General features: G+C 49.5%; 2 protein-coding genes across 5 annotated transcripts in view; both read right to left on the reverse strand.

Moving 5' to 3' along the window:
* Positions 1-8945, reverse strand: part of RNLS (renalase, FAD dependent amine oxidase) — a 79357-nt gene extending 70412 nt beyond the window's left edge. For 2 of the 4 annotated variants that reach the window (XR_012764272.1, XR_012764271.1), the window contains exons 1-4: positions 8803-8945; positions 8621-8726; positions 7406-7548; positions 6022-6183 (exon numbers count right to left, since the gene is read on the reverse strand). Coding sequence is in view for 2 of the 4 variants with exons in the window: in XM_075423261.1 (XP_075279376.1) it covers positions 6022-6183; positions 7406-7548; positions 8621-8726; positions 8803-8914 (523 nt within the window). In the remaining 2 variants the exon portion in view is untranslated. The remainder of the gene's footprint in view (positions 1-6021; positions 6184-7405; positions 7549-8620; positions 8727-8802) is intronic. The other 2 variants (XM_075423261.1, XM_075423262.1) reach the window with 2 other exon arrangements.
* Positions 8946-14606: 5661 nt separating this feature from the next.
* LOC104330392 (lipase member M) lies at positions 14607-18411 on the reverse strand. The gene is made up of 8 exons (XM_009935594.2): positions 18246-18411; positions 17582-17780; positions 17357-17466; positions 16902-17038; positions 16077-16223; positions 15523-15594; positions 15021-15086; positions 14607-14840 (listed from the first exon to the last, which is right to left on the reverse strand). Exons 1-8 carry the CDS (start codon positions 18409-18411, stop codon positions 14607-14609), a joined length of 1131 nt encoding a protein of 376 aa, XP_009933896.2.
* Between the last annotated feature and the right edge of the window lie 9333 nt (positions 18412-27744).

The following is a 27744-nucleotide window of genomic DNA, read 5'->3' on the forward strand; positions in this document are numbered from 1 at the left end:
AGATTGGCCATAGGCAAGTCACTTTATTCTCTGCCCCCTTTCAGTTAAGAATTGCTAAGTGCTGGCAAAATTCAAATACAAACAAGCAGAAGAATACAAGTAACAGAACAAAATACTGTATATACGTAAATAGATATATATGTGTGCATGCATGTCTTTATCTATATATGTAAAAAAAATAAAGGTGTGTACACCTTCATTCATACACTTCTCCATTAATATAAGCTTTGGCTTTGCATTCAGAAGGAATTCTGGAACAGTCATTTCTTACATAGTCCATTTAAAATGATAATCCTGGTTGCTAAAGGCCACTTAATTCTGCCTCCTCCCAAATGCATAAAGCTTTACAATGACATAATGTTTAGGCTCATCTAAACGGTTAAAGAACAGGAAAAAGACACAAACTAATAAATCAACCCAACAAAAGCTCTAGTCTGCAGAGCTTTAAGTATAAAAATAAGAACTTTGCCACTGAACATAACATTTGGAAGCGTCATTATTTCAAAATCTTTATTCTCTGAATATCATGTAAATAAATAAAAATTATTTTCAAAAAGCTTGGGAGGGGAAAGAAGACCTCCCTGAAATAGGCTGTGACTTCCCTCCTCACTAGTCTTCATTCTTAAAGCCAGAACACAAACCCAAGAACTAGTAAGTCATCTCACTGAAGGTAAAACATTGGTCTGTTTCAAATTGATAAGCCTCGTTTCATTTGCCTTTCTCCAACAGGATATCAAAGGTGTCTAAATAGAGATCACAGAATGAATAGAACAGAACCATAGAATGCTATGGGTTGGAAGGCACCTTTATAGGTCATCTAGCCCAACCCCCCTGCAGTGAGCAGGGTCATCTTCAGCTAGACCAGGTTGCTCAGAGCCCTGTCCAAGCTGACCTTGAACGTTTCCAGGGATGGGGCCTCCACTAATGGAGTACTACTACTACTCCACTCCTCTCTGGGAAACCTGTGCCAGTGTTTCATCACCCTCGTTGCAAAAAATGTCTTCCTTATATCCAGCCTAAATCTATCCTCCCTTAGTTCAAAGCCATTGCTCCTTGGCCTGTCACAACAGGCGTTGTTAAAAATATTTTCCCCATCTTTCCTATTGGCCCCCTTCAGGTACTGAAAGGCTGCAATAAGGTCTCCCTGCAGCCTCCTCTTCTCCAGGCATAACAACCCCAACTCTGTCATCCTTTCCTCCTAGCAGAAGTTTTCCAGCCCTCAGATTATCTTTGTGGCCCTCCTCTGGAGCCGCTCCAACAAGTCCATGTCCTTCTTCTGCTGGGGACTCTAAGTGTCCTAAAGACATCGAAATAAAGATAAAAGTTTACATTTGCAAATTGAAGAGCAGATCAGCCACTGGAAGCAAAGGCACCTACATTAAGGTAACGTGACTGCCAGGTGCTGGGCATTCACGTAATCCACGTAGTCACACATACCAGTTCTGCAATGAAGAGGAACTCACAGCGCCCATATGCGCAGGATGCTTTTGTTGAAACACCTGACTACAAATATAGCAGCCTAAATTTCAGGGAACATCTCCGAAAACATGGGCATAGCTGTCCAAACTGTTTTGTTATCAAAGAAACATACTGCATGTTTACAGCAGTCATCTATGGGACCACTGATTAAAAATACAATATTCAGACAATTAAATATTCTTAAGCAAGGGGAAAGTAAGCATCTGACAGAGTCAACCTCGAGGCTCAAACAGGAAAATGGTGAATTCCTGCAAGGGGTGAATTACCACTTCTAGCTAGTCATTTGAACTCTCTAACTCAGGTTCTTTTACACACAAATACCGAAGGCTAATTCTAATGCTTACTAACGGATCAAAGTATCACCCACTCCACACAACTGTTCCTTTGCACCTTCACTCATTTTACAGCCATTATCTGTATGTTAATGCTAACAATCTCTTATCAAAATCCATTCAAAACTTCACTTGGCTTTGAACTGATAGATCTAATTATACCTACATGGCTAAAATGGAACTTGGCACAGGCCCACAGTTAGCAGTTCAATCTCCAGTGTGCAGCAAAATTGATGTGAAAAGGCATCTCAAAGAGCAACCTCAGATGGGAAAAGTGGTGTAGGAAAATAGTGGGGGATACAGAAGATCTCTAAACTAGGTGTCCCTAATCAAGAAGCTATCAAAGTAGGGATTCTACACTGAAGCAAAGGAGAGCATGCAGTAAAGGCTACTTATGGTCAAAAACAAGGCCGTTCAGGAAAATGCCTAAGCTCACCCCACTGACACTGCACATCTCAAGCCACAACACTGACCGAGATGAATACTACTACAAGGCATCAAGCCACATCTTTCACCTAGCTTCAGTGTCTATTCTTCTACATAATAAAGGCCTTCAAGATCAGCACCTGAAGTAGCTGTACTCCCAAATCCTTTCCCCCTTCACTTTAAGCCCCTTGCCTGCAGTCTGAGTAGTTACATATGATCTTTGAGCTGGCTGCACAGGCAGCTGTCGCTAGAAGGAGAAAGCCCTTCCCTTCCTCCAACTCCGCATACCTTTCATTTTAGCTGCAGCATGAGCACAGCAGCAAAATGATTCCTCCCACCCCAAGTGACAGCAAGGGGGAAGTTTCCAATAAGGAGCAGGAACCTCCCCTTCCAGGAGCAGGTGGAATTGCTAGTTTGTATACCAGGAATGCACAAGTACATTTTCCACTAGAATCACCAGATTTTGTCTCTGTATTTGGAAGACCAGAGCACACAGATGACTGAACTGCTTTATGGGTAAAGAAGAAGCCTCAGCACATGTGCAGGCTAACACTACCAACCAGGCAGTCGCTCAACCAGTCAGATCAGGTTGCATTACCAAGCGAAAATGAACATATTCATTTGCACTATCAGAGTCAGTTTTGGGTCAAAACAGCGAGTAGATCCAACTCCCAGCATGGTACCCACTCACTAGTGCTAACAGAGGAGGTAAAAGCATCAGTTTCAGCAAGGGGGGCAGAGGACAACTACTCCTTTCAGCAGCTGTCCACAGTTCACTGCCTTAAGCTCAACAGGAAATGGCATCTTCAATCCCAAGGGAGGAAATTCCCATTCTCCATCAACAAAACTCAGCTCTTTGACATGCAATTAATAGAAGATAGAGATTTAGAGATCCAGCGATGTACCCTGAGTCTCTGCAAGTTAAAAAGGATCTGAAATCTACACCCTGTTCAGGCTCTGAAACACCTTCCTTAGATTCTGCTCACCATCTTCCCCTCACTTCCTAGCCTAAAGAAACAATAGTAAAGAAGCCAACAGTTTCAATGCTAGGGATCACCAGGGTATGGAGAGTCAGCCCTGTTGCCCAAGATGAAGAATTAATGATTGGTTGGAAGCCTGGAAACCAGTCTCACAAAAGGCACAGGCAGAGAGAAGAAGAGAAATGAGGAGAAGGGGAGGAGAAGACAAAACTTGCTGCGTTCCCTCAGATAAAAGTTGATCCTGCAGTTATACAGGAGATTAAGAAAAGGATGTCGTGGAAAGCATCTGAGAGTTCCAGCATTCCAAGAGCAAGTGAAATGAACCGTTCACTTTAACTACATCTTCTGAAGGGGACCTGCTCACATTTTGGACATGAAGGGATTCAATTACCCCAAGAAAAACAATTTGCAAAGGCATCAGCTCTGACTGAGGAAGGCCTTGAGATCCAGACTAGAGGAACCTCAGGAAGACTCCAAGACAACAGTACTACACACTGTGTCTTCTTTTCTTCTGCTCCCAGGACATTCACTATCGAGGACCATTAGAAAGAACAGGATGGACCACAGTCATTTACCCCAATGATGACACCACTGAGCAATCAAACAGCCACCTCGCTACAGCTGTCCCCGCGTGCTTGTACAGCTTGGGCTGTTGAGGTTTCCTATCTGCTGTGAGCTGAGCTAACCAAACTGAAGCAGCTTGAGAGTCAGCCATGACTGCAAACATCTCCGAGCAATATTCCATGTTACATTGTTGCAATAAGCTTAACAAAAAAAAAAAAAATCAAGATGAGGTCTCTCCTTGCAGAGAGGGGAATGGCCCAAACCATCATAGTTGACTACATCACTCTCCTCTTACTTTCTAATGCTTGAAAAGCTGTGCTTCAGTTAGTGACCAGGCAGAATTTTTAGCATTAGTTTATTGTATCTTTACATAGCAGAACAGTACACATGCAGCTATTAGAAGGAAAACAGATAATTCTGCAAAGGATGTCTACACATTTACCTTGCTCATATGATTTACAGTACGAAATGAAAGAGCATGCTCACTTACCAAGAAAATTCAGTGGGGATACCATTACTTTCCATGGTAAAGGGACAGGTGAAATGAGAGAGCTTATAAAACAACAAACAGCAGAGAAGTCCTGTTTTTACAGGATATTTATCTCTGTAGGCAAAAAGCTTAAAATAAGAGGTTGCAATGAAAATACTTCTCTTCTTTACTGTGATCATACATCAATTTTCCCTTTGCTACCACAAGACACTGCGCTGCAGTTCAGCATCCTGCTGCCATCTATCCTTCTCTTCCCCCTTCCCATTTCTTTTCCCTCATATAGGTCCTGGTTACTATGCAGCAACTTCAGATAGAACCTGGCAGCTCGCTCTAATCGCCTCCATCTATTGCTCTGCTATCTTTTAACAGACAGTTTCCAAATCACATTCACTTATTTAAATCCAGTAAGATATAAGATACAGCACAGTACAAGCAGCTAAGCATTAAAGTCAGCAGTTGTGTCTTTTCTATCAACCAGAGGGCAGAAACCCCACAGATTTTAAAGTGTCTACTTCAGGAGCTGGCAGCAGAGAGGCAACAAGCTCTGTGTTACCAAGAATTGACTCAAGCCACATGAATGCCCCTGCGCTGCTGCCATCATGCTGAGTTCAATGAGAGGTTACTAGCCATGCAGCATGTCTTTGGTACAACACTGCAGCTGAGGTGGTAAATCCACAGCCCAGCACACTCCAAATGGCTCTGCCAGGGTCAGCACAGGCCTCAGCTGGGCTTCCTGGCTTCTGCTCAGCAGTGGCCCACAGAGCCATCTCCTGTAGAGGTGTGTCAAGATCTCTGCCCTGTAAATCCTCACGGTGGCTGTTCTGCAAGGATCAAGTCTCACAGCAAATACAGTCAAATCTGTTCACAGGCTCGGCAGCACCTCAGTTAACCAGGCCTCCCAGGAACAATGCTGCTGGGAGCCCACTGTGGACTGACACTGACTGTGCACAGAGCTAGCACGGGTGAGCAGGATTCATCAGGTTGACTCCAGAGAAAGGCTGGCCATGGAAGCCTCACACCTGACATAACTAAGCTAGTAAACTTGTCCAGACCTGAACTTACACTTCTTTCTTAGCACCGAACTGCTTTTTCTGGCACTGTTAACACATTCACCCCAATAAATCATCAAAGGATAATTGAGTTTTACTCATGTTTGGGGAATACAACCCCCAGGGGGCAGCCAGAAACAGCAAACAAGCTGGAGGCTTCAATCTTATGAACTAGACCGAAGAGTTCTGATCTGGACCTCTTCCTCCCCTGCTTTTTGTATGACTTTAGGCTCACCGAAATGCCCTAGCGATCTTCCCCACAGCACAGTTGTTATTCAGGTCTTACTCTCTGGGTCATCCCTTCTGCAGACTTACCAAAGGCAGCACTGAAAATCAGCACGACATGTCAACAAAAGAGATAGTGACAAGGAAGTCACCACGTGGAGACCTGCTGAGGATCTTTTCCAATTTAATAACTATTTTCAAGTTACCAAAAGACAAGTCTAGTTTTAGAAGTTAGCAAAAAATTAAAGATCAGATTAAAAACTGACTCGTCTATTTAGATAGTTTTGCTATCAAGGTATTACCGCTCATGCGCCACACATACAGCCTTGAAATTACCCACCTCCTATCATTTTCAGATTCATCCTATTCTTGCAGAAATCAACAGGCAGCTCAGACTGTTGAGTGTTTCTTTGCTATGCAAGATGCTCAACTGCCATTTTAGGCTAGATATGTGCAGTTATGAGGTATGAACTTACTGTTTACAATGTCACCTTGCAGCTGAAGTATTTGTGGAACAGGCATTGTGAGAATAACTACATCAAACTGTTCCGGTGGTCCCATTTTCCTGAAGACTTCCCATTTCCCATCTCGGAGAGAGATGCGGGTTACATGCTGTTCATAGAAGACATCTGCACCTGCTTGGAAAAAGAAGTTGTGAACTATATGTAACAGTGAATTCCACAGAGAAAATGCAGAGTAGTTCCACTTTGTAACTGGATGACTTGCAAACAGCAAAGCATGCAGATAGTCTTTGTGCAAAGTTTCACAAATTAGGTTGAACCAACTCAACAGACAGCATATGATGTTAAAAGAGGAGATCCTCATCAGCTGAAAAGATCTGACCACTCCCCTGTGCTAGAGACTGGTATTCATCGGACTCCTCTCTAACATGATTCAGCTCAGTAAACAGATGGAAAACTACCAAGCTGCTCTCTTTGTCAGGTTAGTTTACTGCGGCTTTAGTGAGCTGAACCAATTCAGAATGACATCCAATGAGCACAGGAGGCAGCACAGGGTGAGCAATCAAAGCATATCCCCAGGAGCCGAAAAAGAGAACGTTGCCCCTGTTAGCACCTCTTACGTATCAGAAGACAGGAACGTAGTTAATCATTTGCAAGATTAGGGTCTAAAAAAAACAGCTAATAAAAAAAGACAAAAATAATCACATGAAAGGAACAAAGCCTGACTGCTCATAAAGTTAGCAGTTTTCAAACTACAGTTAAATTAGTCACTAAACTGTACAAGTGGTTCTGCCACATTACACCTAATGCGGCAGTTACACAGTTTGAACTAGCAGACTGTCTTCTCCTTCAGTCTTTATTCTAAAGGGCTTTCAACACAGGAGGCTCACATACTGCATAAGGCCTCATTTCTACAAAACACAGGATGTAGCTCACCACTGTGTTACTGGTTGCTTGATTAGACAGCACAGTTAACTTAAGCATATACTCATGAAAAAACACCCAAACACTTACTCCATTCACGTTGCAACTCAAATCTCTTCTCAGCTGTGATCCCACTCCCACTAAATTTTCCCTGTCCTAATTTTGAGGTCTGACTTATGCTAAAGCCGACGGTGTAAATATAAACTTGGCCCATGATCCTAAAGATGTTATATTTGTACAGAGATTTTTATACGACAGCAGTGCAGCTGAAGTCAGTGAAGCGCTTGCAGGACTTGGATAAACATGTCTGTGAGCTCTGTAAATTTCCACGTAAGCAACTTCAAGACATACACAAACAAACAAGGAACTTCAACATTCTCATTGGAGATTTAAATTTAAAAGACAATGCAAGAATTCCATCAAAACCATAATTATTAAAACCTTTCATTTCATACAAAGGCATCTAAAAAATTACCTGACTGTTTTAAATAATATTTGACAACTGAAGACATGCCCTGGGGTGCCATGTAATTGCAGAAGCCTTCTTTCACTACCATTCCTTCAACAGGTGCAGTCAGTGGTTTCAAGATGCCATGAGACAGAAGTTCCTCATAGAAGCTTAAATGGAGCAAACAACACAGAGACGAAAATACACTGCATTAAAACCCATGACAGCTGTTGTTATTTTTCATAATTAAATTTAAGACTGGCCACCTTTTGAACTTAGAGAACAGTTTTTAATAACCTCACACAACCAGTGTTTCAAGGTAGCCTATGCACAAACAGGAACCATAGCTATAAAACAACAAACTACCTTTGCCATTTCAATGGGGGCTGGCCTTGTATGTGACACCACGGCTACCTGTAACGGAAACTGTTAGTGGTTTGCCCTGAAGGCTTCAGGACTAACTGTGGCAGCGGCATATACGACAGTTGCTTAAAGCTCTCAGTAGCAGTGCGAACTGCACCGCTACCGTGGAGAGCAGGAATATTCCAGCAGCTGGATGCAGGTGCCTGAAACACACCTGCCTTCTCCCCAATTACCATACAGATTTCACCTTCTTACATCACTGCTACATCCCCATCCCCTTCCCCAGCCCAACGCGAACCATCCTGTGCACCCAGCAAGCCCTAGCAGGCCCCACCAACACAACCCTCTCCCGGCCCCGAGTCAGACCCCACTGCTCTTCCAGGCAGACGCACCACATCCCCACGAAGACAAGACCCCCCGCACTTCTCTCATGCCCAGCCTTCCCACTGCCTGCGTCACTGTGTTCAGGCGACCCCGAGGCGCGTTAGCTCTTGAGAGCAACGATCTCTGCGGATTTAAGCAGCGGGACCACATTCCTCTGCGATTCCTATGTGGGCGGATTCGCAACACGGGTGAAAACTGCCGAGCCGCGACACCCGTGGGCAGGGCAGGGCAGGGCAGGCCGCCAAATCCGCCCGACCCCGCCTACCGCCACCCGCTTCGCGCCACCGCCTACCTGAGGCGCCGGAGACGGGCGGGACGGCCGCACGCAGGGGGCGGCGGGAGGCAGGCCGCGGGAGGGCTGGGACCGAAGCCCGGCCGCAGCACGGGGAGGGGACAAGAAGGGACGGGCCCGAACGGCCCTGCCGCCCCTCGCCGAGCCCGCGGCGCCTCCCCTCAGTCGGGCCACGCGCGGGGCGGGGCGGGGCCGGGGCTCACCTGCAGCGCGGCCCCGCGCGCTCCGTCTCCAGGGTGAGGTACTGCGCGCCCAGGTCAGCGGTGCAGGCGGCGTCCCGCGTGCTGCGGGTCGTGCTCATGCGGCCCCCTGCGCGAGAGCCAGTCAGAGACCGCCGCGTCACGCCACGCCGCGCCGCGCGCCTCCCACCGCATATCCGACCCACCTGCACCGCGCGCCTTGTCCCAGACGGCGATGCGACCCAGCGTCGCCCCCCGCAGCAGCGCCGCACACGCGCCGCCCGTCAGCCCCGCGCCTACCACCAGCACCCGCGCCATGGCCCGCCCCGCCCCTTTCGGGGGCGGGCACCTCCGCGCCGCCTCGCCCCCACAGAGAGGCGCGCGGGGGAGGTGGCAAGGCATGCCTGGACACACGCACCCATGTGCGCGCCCACCCCGGCAGGCGCACCCGTGCGCGCGCCCTGCACGCAGACCCGTGCACACGCACTGACCCCTGCGCACACCTCGTCCTGCACGCGCAGCTGCGCACACCCGCCCTGCGCAGCCGCCTGTGCGCGCACACGCGCCCCCATGCGCACCCACCCGGCGCACACACACGCGCGCGCGCACAGACACAAGCCCTGCTGGCAGCCCCCGCGAGCCCCCCGCACCCCACAGCCCCGACCGCCTTGGTGGCCTCTGCCCGCCCCGCCCCGGGCTGCCCTCGCCGCTGCTCCTCCCCAGCAGGCGGGAGGCTCCCGGCAGCCCCTGGCTGCCCGCTCAGCCCCGGCCCTGGCTCCGTCCTCCCGGGGAGGGGTGCGAGTGCGGGAAGGCTGAGGTGGAGGTGGGAGCCCTGTGCAAAGCGAAAGGGCGGCGTGGATAACTGGCCACGGTGACAGCAGCCTCTTGGGATGAGAGCAAAGAAGTGGCTGGTGCCATCTAGCAACAGGTCTAAGGGGAACCTCCAAGCTGTAAAGCTTCATGGTGGGACAGCCCGCTACGCGGAGAGGCTGGTAGCTGCTGAGCTGCTCTTCTTAAGGAGAGTCGGATGCCAAGCGCTAAAGCCACCAGGGATAAATCAGCCTGTGAAAGGCCATGCTCCACCTTGATGAAAGAAAGGGATCAAGCAAGGAGCTGCAAGGAGTAAACAGAGCTGTTTAAATAACAGATCAGACGCTGTTAAATGTGAAAACCCCAATGGTAATCCACCAGGATCATCAGTAGAACTGATGTCTTGCCAAAAGCCCTCTGCTCCCAGTGAGTCTGGAGTGCTCTGCATCTACCTGGAATGTTCTGAGTTTTGAGTAGCTTGAAGTGTTGACTTGATGCTTGACCAACTAAATAAACAACTGTGATGGCGTGACTGGCCTGGTAGATGAGGGGAGAGCAGTGGATATTGTCTATCTGGACATCACTAAGGCATTTGACACTGTGTCCCTCTATCTTTAAGAAATACCCTAAGCATCTTTCTGTAGTACAAATTCTTGCTTAAGTTAATCCTATTTAAACACATCTTTCTTTTTTTAAATTCTGTTTCCAGTTCTGCAGAAATAATTTGCCCGAAGCAAAAAAACGCAGCTTCACTTGGTATTTTGCCATCAGTACAGAGGGCTTTTCCTTGATTGCTTTGTCTCCTTTGTTGTGCCAAAGCATTTTCTTTCTCTTTTAAAACCCTGAAACAAAGCCGTGACCCAAATCCTTGCTAAAATGAAAACAAATAATCTCCCAGCAGCCGGAAACATTTGCAGGTGAGACATATGGCACATGGCTGGACCCAGGAGGTGTACAGAAATAAATAAATAAACAAATCCCTAATCCTTCCCCAGGGGCAGCAGCTCTGTGGAGGGGACCAGATACCCCAGGCACCGCACCTCAGCCAGGAGTTGGGGATGACCCAGCTTGCCCGGACATGGTCCCCCGCACCTGCTTCCAGTATGGTGTTCTTGGTGGACACCCAGGGAGCTGGGAAACACAGTGCAGACCAGAAATCATGAATGGACTGATTACCAGCCTGGGGTATTTTTCTATGCGCTGATGCTGTTTTCCAACAGTGCTTTTACCCAGATTCTGCCCAGCAGTCGGATGGTCCCATCTCAGCTAGACAGGACCATGGCTGCTCTGCCCAGGGCTGGACTGCAGACCCCAGCACGCCTTTCCACCACAGCCGCTGTGATAGGCTGTGACTCCCCGAAGGCTGCCACCCTACTCCTACCCGGCTGCCCAGTCTGGTCTGCTGTCCTTGCTGGGACCACTGGGATGGCACCCAGGTCCTCAGTGCACATCAACACTGCCATGAGGCCATCACTCTGGGAAAGGAGAAGACCTATTTTATTGCATGTGTGCTGTTCTGGTGGGAAAGGGTAATTGAAGCAGACTAGGCTGCATGCTGGACTCGACCATCTGCTGAGTCAGGAGATTGTCTCTCAGCTGACAGACAAACATGATGCTAAATAAAAGGATGTCAAACAGGCTTTGGGCTTCTGGAAGGGCAAGTCTCAGCTGGCTGGCTTGAGGAGGAGCCGAGCTGCTGCTATACCAGCTGAAACCCCGAGGTCCCTGGGAGAGCTGTGGAGGGTTGTGAAGGGCTCTGAAGGCAGGGGGAGAGACCCACAGGTGTTACAAAAGGGACAGCCTCAGCACCAGCCTCTTGTCAGGGTGGTCCTGGCCTGATCCTCCTGGCCCTACAGGTCTCTCTGTCTGTCCAGCATGGAGAAATGAGTGGGTGCTGAGGGCAGCTTCCCAGTGCCTGGAGGTGGCTGGTGAGCTTGGGTCCTTGTGTTGCTCTTCATCACTTTCTTTGCCATCAGTCATCCTGGAGGACAGGTCACACTAACCCAGTCACCCAAGGACATCCATCTTGGTCTTAACAAACAAGGGCTGCCACTTGTTCCACCCTGCAATGCCTCAGGCAAAAGTTTGGGAAAGCAGTGGTCTGCTTCCATGTTAAACACCATGTCATGTCCTCAGCCCTGCCCGGGTTATTGCCTTGGCATCTTTTCTGGGACCAGAAACACCACCTCTTGTTGTCCTTGTTCATGGCATACCCAAAACAGAAATTAAAGAGGAACAAGGATACTGGCAACAGCGGCAGGCAGGAGAATAATGAGAAGGAAGGAAACTGATAATCCATCCCATTGCTGCTGTGATTTCTATATACTGCTAAATTTCTCATGGCCTGGAAGACTAGCCTTTTTCGGATGTTAGTGAGCTAACACAGTTTTGTGATTTCTCTCTGCCTTCTATGAATACAGAGTGCCCTGGTGTTTTACCTTCCAACCTTCTTCTGCTGCAGAGTGATATTTATTTCCCTTTTTTCTCAGAACTATTTAAGTAATAAACTCCCATGCTAAAGCCCAGTCTGATTCTTCCCTTGGTGGGCATCACCGAGGTTGTGCTGCAGGGCAGCTGTGCAGGACTTAGGGGATCCCAGCTCTGGGCATTACGAGCCCCTTCCTGTGCACCCTTCTCAGACCCAGGCCTCTGGGACGTTGCAAGGGGCAGGCAGGGCTCTTCCAACCTGCATCATGCCAGCACATGCAGTTTTGCTCTTCCCTCCCTCATGACAACCACATCCTTGCAGTGGCATGGTCACACATGATGACGCTCTGCAGAGCACCCTGTCCAGGGCCAGTGACCCCTTGTTTGGTTGTGGCCACATGCAGTTTGGTTTCCCTCTCAGTGAATCCATCCATCACCATTGGCAGGGGAGGAACTAGTTGGAAGAAACAGGGTCAGAGTATGGTGCTCGTAAGATGAATCTTTACTTTCACAGAACAGCCCATGAAAGCAGCATCTCATAGACATGTGGGCAGCTCAGCTCACAGATCCTGCATGCTTGGAGTTTCATCCCGTAAATTTCCTTTTCAGCCTGCTTAATCAGATGGAGACCAGTCAGACCACATGGGAACATAGTTGGGACAAACATTTCTGCCCTGAGAAATACCTTAAATTGGGAATATACCTCCATCTTTTCACCACCATTACTAGCTTGGCTCTTGTGGCCTAAATGCAGGAGGCTTAAGCAGAGGCTCTGAACTGATGGACCCTTGCACTGACCCTGCAGCTGTCCCTCCCACAGTGCCCCCCCATCCTGGGGCTGAAGGGTCCCAAGGAGACAGGACAGCGGAGCAAGAGGGCTGGCAACACCCCTCCCATCCATCCCATGAAAACCAGTGCCCCTGTGCTGCTTGCTACGTCAGCAAAGCCGCTTTATCCCCATGCTTATGTGGGACAGGGGTCATGCAGGAAATTTCTGGGCTATTTACCTACAGCATGAGCTCAGATCACATCTGCACACCTCTTGTCCCATCTCTGCAGGGCGACCCAGTGTGCAGTGTTTGGGGGATGTCCTGGGTTCGGCCAGGACAGGGTTAATTTTCACTGGACTCCAGGAAGGGGCACAGCCGGGCGGGCTGACCCCACCTGGCCAAACAGAGCCCGGTATTCCATACCATGTGCTGTCATGCTGGGTTCCGGTGGGGGGGAGCTGGGTGAGGGGAACTCTCTCGTGGCTCGGGAGCTCGAGGCGGTCGTGGAGGGTGGATCTCTGGGTTGTGCGGTTTTTGTTGTGTTTTCTCCTCATCTGTATCGTTGTTGTTCCTGTGATCAATGAGGTAGTCCCAAACAGGGTTTCAATTAAAGTATCCAATTAATTAGGTGAATAAAGGCAAGCAAACAGCGCTGGGTGTGCCGGGAGTCTCTGCTCGACCAAGATACACAGCGTCCAGTTCCCGTCTCCAGTTTATATATGGTCTGTTAATACATATTCATAGAGAAGGTTCTGGACTTTCCGATAGATTCTTCTTGTCCCTAATACATATTCATATAGAAGGTTCTGGACTTTACCCATGTGTCCTATGGGCTTGTCTTATGTAACACTATGTAACAACGAAACTGGTTTAAACTGGGATACCAGGGTGTTTGTCAGGCAACTTTGCAAGATACAGAAACAATGTATATTAACCACTCTGTTTTCCTTAAGTCTGTGGTTATACAAGGATATGCGAGACAGAAAATCACATCCTATCATGCTGCCCTAGCATTGTTTCATATTGACACGAATCAGATGAATGTATTTCACATTCCTGTTCCCTCTGTTTGCTGTTCTGTTAAACTGCCCTTATCCCGACCCACCAGTTTCTGCCTGTTTCTTTCCATTCTCCTCCGCACCCCGGCGGGGGGAGGGGCGGCCGCGTGGCACTTCCATTGCCGGTCGCAGCCAAACCATAACAGGGGATGAGCAGGCGGTTTAGGAATGTCTCACCAAAATCATCAGTGCTTTGCGGGAGGTCCCTTGCCCTGAGACCCATGAAATTCTCTTTTCAACCCCTGCCTTTTGTTCACAGTGCTCTTCCCATGCATCTTAAACTTAGAAAGACTTCACAGGTGAGCAATCACACATCTCTTGGAGGGAGGGAGGGAGAGAGGGATGGATAGATAGATAGATAGACAGACAGACAGACAGACAGACAGAATAAATGGGTAGGTAGAGGGATAGATAGATAGATAGCTAGGTAGGTAGATGGATAGATAGGTTGGTAGGTAGATAGATGGATATTTTTCAGATACACATGCTGAGAACAGAGCATTACTCTTAGGTAACACTGTGGGCCATGTTAAATTCAATTTCTTGGAAAACACAGCTGGGTTTCCACCCTAAGGCATACCACAAGAGGTGACATGGGACACTGTTCTGGGTGGGTTATTTCCCAGGAAATACCTAGCCTAATGCCAAGGCCCAGATATTTCCCTTTCACGACTTCTCAGGTAATGGGTGCAAACACAACCCCAGTGAGGCCCACTAAGCAAAGGGTTGGAGTTCTGCTGTGATGCAAGAGTTGATTGCAATCTCCAGTCACAGAGGGCAGGCAGAAATTAACAGTTACATTTAAGGCATTAAATCAGTGTGGCATAGGGTGTTAGGAGACATTTTAAGAAGAGAAGAGTGGAGTGGCAGCCTTCACACAAAACCTGTGCCCTCAGGCACATAGGAACCCGTGGCTCCTCCATCCCAGGGCAACACGTGGACTGTTCATGGATTTTGCTCCATCAGAGCGACCATCTGCCTGTACATGCACTGAGGGGCATCCCGACCCCAGTGGTGATCAAAGCGCTTCCAGTTGGGGAAGTGCTCCTGACGATCGAGGTTGGTGATGTGGGGAAGCGAGTGCTGGGTCTCCGGAGGGGGATTCACCCAGTCCTCCCAGCCGCTCCACAGGGTAGTTGGCACCGTCATGTCTTCTATCCTGTACAAGGAGGGGGTGGCCTGGGAGGTGGGAAATGCTCCAGTTAGTTGCAAGCTTTGGCACTAATAGCACTAATCAAGGAGATGTGCTGCCCCTGGCATCCCAGTGGACTCAGGCCACGCTGGCCACTGGAGGAGGCTACCCCATCCTGGTCCTAGTAGCCTCGTCCTCTGCTCCTCATTCCACAAGTGCCCATTTACCTCGTTGTACTTCTCCTGGTTCTTCTCCCCATAGTCAAACTTCTTGAATTCCTCGGGTTTGGCAATCTGGAAGGTAGAGGCAAAAGGTTAACCCCGTGTGGGTAATGCCCTGGTTCAGCCCCACTGCAAGCAAAGAGCACCAGCAGGGTCCAGGTGAGCGCTCTCTGCCCAGCACAGCCCTGGTGTCTGGGCTGGTGCTTGCTGGCACCCATCCCATGGGCCACAGCAAAGAGGGAGTCCAAAAAACACCTGCGTGAGGTCCTTACCCAGGACAGAGATAGGCATCTGGGTGGTTCTTCCTTGGCCAGCCAGAAGCAGTAGCTAGAAGCTGTGGCTTTTGAAACGCCTTGGTGCAGCAACTTAAAAATCACTTTTATTGGCTTTGTCTGATTCTACCTCCTTACTTGTCTCCAGGGCAAATGAAGCAGCATTATAAAATACCATATTCACAGAATAAAAGAAAAAGCATTGTTTACAGATATTATGAAATCAGAGTCTCTACCTGTCCCCAGTGGAGAAGAGTTTTTACTGACGTATAGTCTGGAAAATGTGCTAGGTATACAGCCAGTTGACTCTGCAGGGAAAAAAGAAGTATTTTCTAAGCGAGTTGGGAATGATGAAAATTTGTCTAGGTGAAAAAAATCATTCTATCTTATAACTGCAATATAAATGTTATATGCTCCAACAGCTTTATTCTGTTCAGAGCTAGGAGCAGGTTTTAAAGGTAAACCAGTTAACCACCACTTTAAAATGGAAATACAACTGGCCCAGTCAATTTTCGTTATTTTTTTCTGTGAAGTTGTTGCAGGTCAACAGAGAATGAGGCAGGAGTTACCTTTCCTTTGCAGACAAGACCACAAGGGATTCTTTCCCACTGAAGCCTCCATTTGGATTAATACCCCAACATCACTGAAAGAAATCTCCAAACTTCTGCCTTGAACAGTGCTTTTCATACCTGATTTTAGGTTTTTATGCTCATTTTGTATCTCATCAGCTATCTCCAGGTGTCTAGGAAAACTGGAGATGGCTGTGACCTGAAGACCCTGGTGCACCCACCATGTTCAAGTTCTTCTTATTGTACCTGCCAATATGGAAGATCTCATTTTCACAGACTTCAGCTGTTAGCAGATTGCTGCACGTCTTGGCAAGGGTGGCTCTCTCCTTCCTCCCCACCGGAGTCAGCTGTTTTGTTCCAAATATTGCCTGCAAGAGCACAAGGAAACAGGTCACAGTGGGTCCTGCAACACTTCTCTGCACGGGAACCTCTTGTTCCCGGCCAGCGCTGACAGGCAGCTCCTCAACGTGATTATTGACACATTTGAGCTAGCCAGCCTCTTGAGGAGGTTGACCCATGGTCTCACTTGACTCTCAAAGCAGCATGAAACCACCACTGTCCTTTCCACACCATGCCATCATCCCCATTGTCCTGGTGCATCATCTCTAAGGTACCAGCTTCCAAAGCTCAGACCAGGACATCCAGACTCATATCACTCATCTGCCAGCTCCATTGACAGATGATCCTCAGGTGGAGCATGTCCAGGGAAAGTGCCAGCTCCCTTTCCAGCCCTTTTCCAGCTGCTGGAGCAGAGGGTGGATGGGAGGCGGTGTGAGGCTGTTCTGAGCACCTCCTGGGCTCTGGGACTGGAGTGTGGTTAGGTCAATAAGCGAGAAGATAAACAGTAATGATAGAGAGGTACAGATATTTTAAATGGTGAAAAGGGATATCCCTGCTGTTTGGGATCTTGAGATCGCTCATGTCCCCACCTGCACCTCCAATACCTGCCACAGGCATGGGCTCAGTGCACAGTGGCAACGCAGGGGATGTGAGTTGCAACAAGATCCTGAGTTTCAGTAGTAATAACATACAAACAACTCATACACCTTCAGCATCACGTCTGGTAAAAATGCTATCTTTAACGTGGCCCCTTTGACATGATGAAAGGTGTAGAGAGGAGCCAGTGCAAAGAAGAGTTTGATTTTCCCAGCCAGATGTGGCATGCTCGAAAATGCTATGAGACCTGAAAAGCAGCAAGAGATCATGACGATAACCCCAACAGTGACACTACTCATCCCAGAGCTCCTGTTTGAGATGCAGGGTCTGAACAAAATGAACCTGCAGTGCTCCTGGATGTCAGCACAGCCCAGGACGTCTGGGCAAGACACAAAAACCCTCTCCCATGCAGAAGGACCAAGAAGACAGGTAGGAAAAGTGGCAGCATGGGACAATGCAACCCTGTCCCCAGCAGTTTCCAGTGTGGGATAGACATTAATGCCCCTCTCCCATGTCATTCTGGCGCCCCACTCGTGCCCATTGCCTGCTCCTCCTCCTCATTCACCCAGAGAGTTGCCCTGAGCATGGCCAACATAGAACAGTTTCTCCTGCCTGGTTTGCCTTAGAATGAAGCCCACCATGGCAGGGAGGTCATACATGGCCAGCTCATGGAAACTGGGGAGCAAGGGGAGAAGCTGGAGGAGGTGTCCATCTCCCAACCTCCCATGGACCTCAGGTGGTCAGCGCTGACAGCCCAGTATCCTAGCCCCATCCTTGGCGGCCTTCTCACCTGAAATCCCAAAACTCCTCTTGGTCAATAGAAGGGATCAGGTGCCAGTGGGACCAGCTGTTACCCTGGCTGTTTCCGATCCAGACGTCGTACCCCACACCTGCAAGGATGAAGCCCAGGCTGATGCTGGAGAGATTGTCCACCCAGTCACTACCATATAAACTGAACCCATGAACTATCAACATGGGTGACCTGGATCCTGAAAGAGGAGAAATTGGGTACTTCACACAAAAACCCCCTTCCCATATGGAAATAAAATGGCCCTATGCATCTCAGTATTATTTTCTGCAGGCTGCACATTAAATATTCCTTTCTCCCATGATTTGTCTGGCTCTGCTATTGCTTTTTTGATTTGAAGGACTTTTGCCACCCCTAGGTCTGAGCTATCAGGAAACCTTGGACCAGGGCAAGGGAGTAGCTCCAGGGAAGGAGATGCTGGGGCTCGCTGGGTCGTGCTACCCCATCCCGGACACAGCGAAACACAATGCTGAGCTCCTGCATCCCCAGGGGCAGCTCAAGGCAGCTGGACAAAAACTTCTCATCACTCTTCCAGCTGCCAAAACTGTGTTTGAAGGCACAGCCATTCACACTGGCTTCCCCTTGCACGCTACCTCATCTCTAAGCAGGGTCACAGCTGCTTCACCCTCAGTGAAACCAAACCCACCCGACTGCCCAGTGTCCCCCTTGCCGTGAGGAATCTGGTAGAGGCTGAGGATGTAACCATCCTCCATCAGCACATCATACTGCTCACTGGGGTACCCGTGGAAACGGATTTTCTGGCTCTGCAAAGACAACAGTCCAAGGGGAAAGAGTGACTCACTGGTGTCCATCACCGCACACCTGACCCAATGACACCCACTGCCTTTGACTATGGTCACCGCATGTAAGATAAACAGTAAGATCTGAAGTACTGGCCATAAACGTTGTTTTGAGAGTCCTCTCCCTATGCCACAGCCCTGCTCATACCTTCCCTGGGCATTTATTACCAGCCACCACTGGAGACGTGTCTGCCCTGGCCATGCTGATGTGCCCTTGGTTTTGAACTGCTTTTGGATGTGACTTTCATGCAAGCAAAGGCATTAAGTAAAAAGGTGTTTTGGTTTGGCCTGGATAAATGCCAGGTGCCCACTGGAACCACTCTATTACTCCCCCCCTCAGCTGGACAGGGGAGGGGAAATATGATGAAAGGCTCGAGGGTCGAGATAAGGACAGTGAGAGATCACTCACCAGTTACCGCCATGGACAAAACAGACTGAACTTGGGGAGAAACGGGAGTGTAATTTATCACCAGTCAAATCGGAGTAGGATAATGAGAAATAAAGCCAGATCTTAAAGCACCTTCCCCCCACCCATCCCTTCTTCCCGGGCTCAACTTCACCCGCGTTTCTCTCCCTCCTCCCCCGAGCAGCACAAGGGGACAGGGAATGGAGGTTATGGTCAGTTCATCACACGTCATCTCTGCCGCTCCTTCCTCCTCAGGACGAGGACTCCTCACTCGCCTCCCCTGCTCCAGTGTGAAGGTCCCTCTCACGAGAGACAGTTCTCCACAAACTTCTCCAACGTGGGTCCTTCCCATGGGGTGCAGCTATTCATGAACTGCCCCAGCATGGTTCCCTTCCACGGGGTGCAGTCCTTCAGGAACAGGCTGCTCCAGCATGGGTCCCCCACGGGGTCACAGACCCTGCCAGCAAACCTTCTCCAGCACAGGCTCCCCATGGGGTCACAGCCTCCTTCAGGCATCCACCTGCTCTGGCATGGGGTCCCTTCCACAGGCTACAGGTGGATCTCTGCTCCACTGTGGACCTCCATGGACTGCAGGAGAACAACCTGCCTCACCATGATCTTCATCATGAGCTGCAAGGGAAGGCTCTCTGCTCCAGTGTCTCGAGCACCTCCTCCCCCCTCCTTCTTCACTGACCTTAGTGTCTGCAGAGTTGTTTCTCTCACATAGTCTCACTCCTCTCTCTACCCTGCCATTTCACTGCAGAGTATTTTTTCTTCCCTTTCTTAAATATGTTATCACAGAGGTGCTGCCACTGTCGCTGATTGACTTGGCCTTGGCCAGTGGCGGGTCTGTCTTAGAGCCGTCTTGCACTGGCTTTATCAGACATGGGGGATGCTTCTTGCAGCTTCTCACAGAAGCCACCCCTATAACCCCCCCACTACCAAAACCTTGCCATGCAAACCCATAAAAAAAGAGTTCCTCCAGCCTGTGGGTTACACAAGCCCCAGGAACCGCAAGTCAGACAGGGTATTCCTGGTTGCTGCCTTGATCAGAACAAGCAGCAAATGTGTTGTGACAGCATCAGGTCTCCACAGGACAACCAGCAAGTAAGGATCTTTGCAGCCAGCTTCAAGTCCAAAGTTTGTGATGCAACAGTTCATCTGGATTAGAAGAAAGCCCGGACCAGGATCAAAATGGAACCTGCTCATTTCATAGCACAACCATCTGATACTCAAGTCAGGCTGCGTCATTTCCAGGACCAAACAAGCCTGACTCGAGAAGATCCCTTTGACACCAGCTCCAGCTCTCTTCCTTGGGTCCTGGCTCATGAGCTGTAATGGCAGAGTTTGTATTGGGAAGTTATTCAAGGACATCAGTTTGGAGAGCATATTGGACTCGTGCGGCAAGATACGAGGTGACAGGTCAATTGCCACAGGCTGCCCATATGTTGGTCTAAGACAGGTTTTCCTGAGCAGTTTGCTCTTACCTGCAGCCATGTACACAAAAGGTGAGGAGCTACCCTGGCTGAAGAGAATGTAGGTGTCTCACACACACAGCAGCAGCCTGGTCAAAGGCTGGAGCTTCCACTCCATGGATGCTTACTTCTTCCTGAATTTGGGTGCCAGCAGACACACAACAATCCTCCCTGAGAAACAGAGCAGCCCGCTCCCATGCAGTGGGAGGATCTCCATCTTACTGACTGATATGTTCAGTCCTACCAAAACAAGTAGGTTTTGCTCTTGCACCAGATTGCTCTGAGGTGGTAACTGCAGGCCATAGAGATGTACTGCCTTGTCTTCCATGGACCAAGCTTATCCACAGCCCTAGAAGGACAGTGTCACCTTGGTTGAAGGAGCTCAAGGAATGAGCATCCAGATAGGGAATTAGCCCATCAGAAGACAGAATGGGTCACAAAGTGCTCGTGACTGTTTTGGAGTGGTATCACCCATGAGCAGAATATTTCCTCTGTTGGTGAGAAATATCTGTGGATTGGATGGACCCACGCTTGTTGTGGTTTTCACCATCAGAATTATTGTTTCTTTGTTTTCCTAAATTTAAATTCTCGCATGAAAGAGCAGGATGTGGCACTTTGCAAGAACTTCATTTAATTGCAGGGCCATTCCCCACACCCAGCCGAGGTCCTGGAGGGAGAAGGCTGGTTCGGTAACTCAGTGCAAGGCTATAACCGTGCACATGGAATTTCTTTGAGCACAAATGTCAGTACTCAAATTCAGGGCTAATGGTGCTGACAGAACAGTCAAAACAATCCAAAAGGCAGCATTTATTTACCTGCAAACTTTTTCCAAACTCTTTTACAGTGGCTTGTGCAAACCTGAGCATGTATCTCTAGTGCTTCTAGTGGATATAGCATGGTCAGCAGAGGACATTTAGTGTTTTGAAGAATGTGGAGAGGACACAGTGCAAAACTAGCCTGGGGTTTTTTTGAGTCATCTGGGGTATTGAAGAAAATGCAAAGAAACCCAAAGGAAGCATAAGCAGTATAGAAGTCTTGCAGGAACACTGCCACTGATTCAAGCACCTACAAACATCTCTGCCAACGACCCTGCTGCTGACTTTACTCCTGCTTTGTCTGAATGGCCATGTTTGCAACCTCTCCTGCCTTGAAAACAGGTACACAGAGGTGGCAAAACACCGGGCTAGGAACACCCTGACCTAAGTGACCTTTCAGGCAGCATCAGGCATGGACCTGACACAGCAGAAGTGAGTGTTCCTACAAGAAAAGAGAGTGAAAACCATGCTGAGAAGTGCCATAGAACAAAGTAGGCATTTAATCAATAACTTGACCAAGAAAAAGATCCAAGGCTCCTTTTATGCAAGATGTTGTACCTTGTACTAAAAGCCTCAACCACAGGTACCCAAGAACATAAACAAAAGTAGAAGGCAAAGAAGTGGCAGAAAAGACCAGAGACATGCAATTGCTAGACCAGAAGACATGCAAGATATTACTGGGCTCAAAGAATGGGAAGATTTTGCAACAGCTTCCCATTTGGGACAAGATGCTTTTATACTCTCATGACTTCTACCCAGCCCTACAGTGTTACAGGAATGGTATTTCCTGTATCAACACTCCTAAAGTGTTGTCCCAAGAAAGGTCAACATAATACATTATCTATTGTCCAGCACCCTACAGAACAAGACCAACAGTTGCTGAAAGGTCTAGCAATACACCAAGATTTTAGGGGGAAATTAATTCTCAGTAGATGTAATTCAGCACTGAAACAGGTGCCCAGAGTTCTGGTGGGATGTCCATCCCTGGAGATGCTCAGAATTGAACAGGACAAAGTTCTAAGCAGCTTGATCTACTTACAAAATCACCCTGCTTTGAGACTTGCTAGAGACTAGAGACGTCCAAGGGTCTGTCCAACCTAAACTACATGCCTGCCTGAGGAAGGCTAAAGAGCAGAAGCACAGTAGGAGAGGTGCCTCAACTGTTGATTGACAGACACACACATTGTTGGACCAGAGGACTGCTAGACACACGAGGAAGTCTCCTGAATGATGGCTTTGGTAGGACTAAACCAATGGTTTTGGTAGGACTTTTGGTAGGACTTCCCCACAGAGGACTCCCCCACAGAGGAGTTATTAGGAGCTTTGCAAAGTGTGGACAGCCAGGACCACTCTGCTGAGCCACCCAGCTCCATGAAGCAGGGTCCCATGGCAGTTCAAGTGCAACAGAAGTTGTTGAAGGTACAAAGGAGGGCACATGGGTATACATGTCTGAAGGCACCCATGCAGGAGTGTCCCTAGCAAGTGTCAGTGTGCCTGAGCTTTCCAAGCTCCTCCTGCACAGCAGAGATTTCCAGCTGTCCTCTAGATGAGCCATTCCCTATCCAGACATCATTCTCACATGTGGCAGCCTCCTCTCTGGAGACTTTCTGACCTTACGAGGCTTCCTATAAGGCCCTAATTGTGCCTTTTTAGTGTGAAGTACTCGGTGCAGAGAAAACATTGTTTTGTCTCTTCCTGGCTCCCTAAGTTTCAGGCATTGCTCCCATCAAATATGCAACATGACTAACACTGAGTGTGTCTGCGTGCGGCTCTGCAAACCTTCCGACAAGGGATAGGCATCTAGCAGTGTTTTAGGTGGATCAAGAGTGGTGACAAGCCTTACAGCTCCCCAAAACCTCCAGGGCAGCCACATCTGCCCAGTAGCTGCTTTCAGGTGTTTGTGGCTGCTGAGACTCACATTTCTCATCACTGATAGCATCACTCCTGAACCCAAAGCCTTCTGCCCATGGCCCAGCTCCCATTCTGACTCATGAGCAATCTTTGCAAGAGCTCATCTCAGCACAGAGTTCCCGCAGCAATGCTGAGACCTCTGGGACATGCTCCCCTCCAGCACATCACTCATACTACAGCCTTATGACAGCTAGAGCCAGCGATGCTGGTTGTGCTTCAGTCCAAAACTCAACTTTCAGGTAACTCCAGGAGCCTGTGCAGGGCAGAGACACTCCTTTCAGAAACCCACTGGTCCAGCAAGGGACCATTACAACCCACCTGCCCCAGTAACATGATGACCACGAGGTCTAAAGGATGCTCCTTCTTTCGTTCTGGGAACAAAAAGTGGCACCCAAGAAAGAGCAGATCATGTTGGCTTGACATCTACAACAGGTCAACAGTTAAGTCTCTGGGTGAGATGCTGGTGAAGCATAACTGATAACTCCCACTTGCAGAAATCAGGTGCCCTTTGGCAGCTTGGCCATCAGAAAAAGCCTTGGGGAACCCTGGAGCTGTTTCCTGTAGAGCAGAAGTGGTTGTCAAATAGCAGGTCATGCATCTGTTCTTCCCGAAGGAGCTGTTTCTTCCACTGCCCCAGTCCCTGTGTGCAGACAAGGTGGAGAGCCCTTGCTTTTCTGGTGGGCAAAGCAGAAGTGAGAAAATTCACCTTGGAGGAAAGAGGTCAAGGGGTAATATAGACTCCAGGAACCACAGCAGGGTCACCATGGTCTAGGGTGGCAGTGCCCAGCTTCTCCAGCACCTCAAATCCTGGGGTACCTGAACTTGCTGGGCACCTCCAGGCACTGAAAAGCTGTCTGCGGCTCCTGGGCAGCTCTGGACAGCTCAGCCCATGGCTGTGGCACAACTGAGAACATGCTGAGACTGGCCCTCTCATGGCACCTATGGCTCTCCACACTGCCTCCTGAGTCCTTCACAGCCCTCCACTGATTCCCTAGGGACCTCAAGGCTTACAGCACATAAGCACAGCAGCTTGGCTCTTTGTCAAGCCAGCAGGTCATGGCTTGCTCTTCCAGGAGCCTGCAAGCCCCGCAGCAAAAGTGCATTTGATATCCTTGTATTTAATAGATGCGTTCGTTAACACTGGCGGCCACCTGTGTGCCGCCTAACAGATTGTGAGACGGTGGCCACCACACACTGTTTTCAGCTGAAAAGGGAGAAAAGATATTACAAGGTAGGCAAGCTGCAAAGCTGGGCTGACACCAGCTCATCCCTAGCACACACGAGCTGGACTCAGGCCACCAGGCATCGCTCAGAGACATGCGGATGTGGCCGGGGTATGTGGCAAGACAGTGACTGAGGACCATCAGCAGGAGCCAACAGCTGCATGGCTCCCTCCATGGCAGTCAACAGAAGCAACAAGAGGAGAAGAGACCAGGCTTGGGAATTACCTTGTCCATTGCATAAAGATGGGCTGGGAAGAGCTCTTGTATTTGACTGTTATTGTTCAAAGATCAAGGCAGCCCATAAAACCTGGATCCCAGCCTTGTCCCAACCCAAAGCTGCCTTTCCCCCACAGCTTCCAGCATCAGGGACAGCCTCCACCAGTAGATATGACATAGAGCCTTCTCCCTCAGCTTCCCCATCACCATGGCTTGGGCATCCAATACTAATCCAGTGATACCTTGAAGCCTTACACCCTCCTTCCTACCACCTTGGAGCCTGCCATGGCTGCAGCGATGCTCCCCAAAGCCTGTGCCTCCCTTGCCTGGCTCATGAACTTCAAGCTGTGGTTCTCTGCAGCACTCGCATACCTTCCTGTCACCAGAGCAGGCTCAGACATAAGAGACTCCTGTAACCCTCAGAAAGGAGCCCTGAGACGCACACAGCTCTGCAGGCAGACCTGCACAGACCTCCCCAGAAAGCCCCCAGGTTTAGCAGAGCCAGCTCCCACGAGAATGCACACACGGACACTCCCCACCAAGGGCAGCAGGTAGAAAGGAGTTTGACCCAGCTCTGCTCGTGCTCCCTGTGTCCTCACAGGCAGCTTCTGGCCTCTAGATTCACCTTCATCTACTACAGTGGCTTGCAGCAAAGCCCACCAAGTCTTCCTCAGTCCTTCAGAAGTCCTTCCTTTCACACTCTCTCCATGACCGTCTGCTCCCCCCCCATGCCTCTCCACACAAGCTGTGAGCCCACAGCTCTCCCTATGCCTGCTCACTCTATTCCTCCAGTTCCTGCCTCACCTCCTTAACCTCTTGTCCCGGACATGCTCAGCTACTCCATGGGAAGGATGACTCCTCATCTGGCCCTCCTGTTCTCTTCAAGCCAAAGGAGATGCACATGCGGATGCAAGCCCTGGGAGGGAGTTATTCCCTCTGCTTGGCACTGGGGAGGCCAAATCATGGCACAGTATACAGTTTTGGGTTCCCAGAGACTAGTGAGACACTTCCAAATCAGAGTGAGCCTGGGGGCACCATGGTGATGGTTGGTGGAGTCCAGGGCATGTGAGGAGAGGCTGGGGAAGCTGGGCTTGCTCAGCTGGAGACAAGGAGGTGAAGGGGCACCAACAGCACCTCCTCTTGCCCAAAAGGGTCCTGGAGGTGCTGGGGACAGACTCTGCTTGGAGGGGCACAGCAAGAGCTCCAGAGGCATCAGCACAAGCTGCAGCATGGGAGCCCCAAGGAAACAGCCCATCCCCGTGCAAGCAGAGCATCCCTGGGATGGGGCCTTGAGTGGTGGGGGATCCCCCAGTGTGGGAACATTCTATATTAACAAAGGTCAGGATGTCCTTGGGAGTTTCTGAACAAGACTAAAATAAGGACTTTATCACTTGCAGATGACTTTGGCAGAACGCCTGGAGCTAACGAAGGAGTAATGATACACAGCTAGGCTAGCGAATTGAATGTGTAGAATAGGCACGTGAACAATGTATGTTAAGGAATAAGCATTTGGGCTGGAGCGCATGGACAGCTTTGTAAGGGTATAAAACGCAGCTTTCTGATAAATAAAGGGTCTTTGATTTGGATATCAGAGTCCGTGTCATCAATCTCCTCACCCCAGCTCAAAGGAAGGTATCCACCCACTGAACAGGCTCCGATATGTTTCAGCAGGTTGCCTGGCAGATCCAGAAAACCGCTCATTGAATCAAGCATTCGGCTTTTTCTCTTGGCCAGGGTAGCCACATGTCAGCATAAGTCCCTCCTGGCAAATCCTTCTGCTTGTGAGTACCTCGTGATGTTTGTTTTGCTATTTGTGAGTGAAAAGCTACTGCAGGTTGCCTGAGAGCACCCAGCACAAGTGTGATGTGTGTCACCTCCCTGTGGCTCCATCCGCCCACGTAAGGGTGGGCTCCCAAATATTTGCACCTTACCAATAGGCTTTGAGAGCATCTGAGGAGGTTGTTTTGGCACCATCTGCTCAGCCACCACTGTGTCTCTGCCCTCAGCACAACCAGCATGTGCATGGTCAATAATCAACAAAATCGTAGCTGGAGTCAGGACGTGCTTTCCCCCACCAAGCAGGAGCTGAGAGGCCTGGGGACACTCAGGTGGAAAGGGATGGAGCCTGGGAAGATGCATCTCCAGGGCTCGACCTGCCCCTTGGCCAATGCAGCATGCCGAAGCCACTCACCCCACTGCCCAGGCTGGAGCCTGCAAGGGGGCTGCTCTGTCACTCACAGCCCAGCATCCAGCGGGCAACTGCCACTCTTCGAAGGCAACACCATCCTTCCACCCTGCTGCCAGCCTTCGGTGGTTTGCGAAATAGCTTCAGAGGGAGGGGAGGTAGGGAGGTAGTCATGTGAGCAGTAAAATAAGGTAGCAATGGAGCTCAGCACAGACTGCATGAACTGGTGACAAAGGAGGAAAGAAAACTGGAGACAGAGGTGCCCTGGGGTTTTTGATTTGCTTTGCTTTTTTTCAGTAACAGACTTCACATGCTGCTATTGACAAACCAGAAAAACCTGAGCTCACATTTCTTGCAAAATTAAACTCAACAGCACAGATGCACACACAAGAAGAAACATCTCACCTGCTCTGCATCAGAAGGAACATAAATAAACTATATAGGCAGCTGAAAAACACGGAGGACTTACGAAGGGGCTTATTTAGCATCACGAAGATGATCAGAGGGCTGGAGTACTTCTCCTATAAGGACAGGCTGAGAGAGTTGTGGCTGTTCAGCCTGGAGAAGAGAAGGCTCCGGGGTGACCTTACAGCAGCCTTCCAGTACTGAAGGGGGCCTACAGGAAGGGTGGAGAGGGACTTTTTACAAGGGTGTGTAGTTATAGGACAAGGGGGGACAGCTCTAAACTAAAAGAGGGCAGATTTATATTAGATATTAGGAAGAAATTATTCACCATGAGGGTGCTGAAACACTGGCACAGGTTGCCCAGAGAAGCTGTGGATGCCCCCTCCCTGGCAGTGTTCAAGGCCAGGTTGGATGGAGCTCTGAGCAACGTGGTCTAGTGGAGGATGTCCCTGCTCATGGCAGGGGTGTTGGAACCAGGCGATCTTCAAGGTCCCTTCCAACCCTTACCATTCTATGATTCTGTGATTCTGTTCCCCCCACCCCGGCTCCTCCATAACTGCTGAGTGAAGAAATGTAGTATCAGCCAGGGCATCATAGTGATGCTGGCTGGCAGCAGCCTCTGGGGCTCTGTGGTCCAACCTCAGCCCCCATCAGGGCCAACTTCACAGCTGTAGCAGGTTGTTGAGGGCCTGAAAGAACAGTATGATCT

Source organism: Opisthocomus hoazin, chromosome 6 (assembly GCF_030867145.1).
Source record: "Opisthocomus hoazin isolate bOpiHoa1 chromosome 6, bOpiHoa1.hap1, whole genome shotgun sequence".
Taxonomy (NCBI): domain Eukaryota; kingdom Metazoa; phylum Chordata; class Aves; order Opisthocomiformes; family Opisthocomidae; genus Opisthocomus; species Opisthocomus hoazin.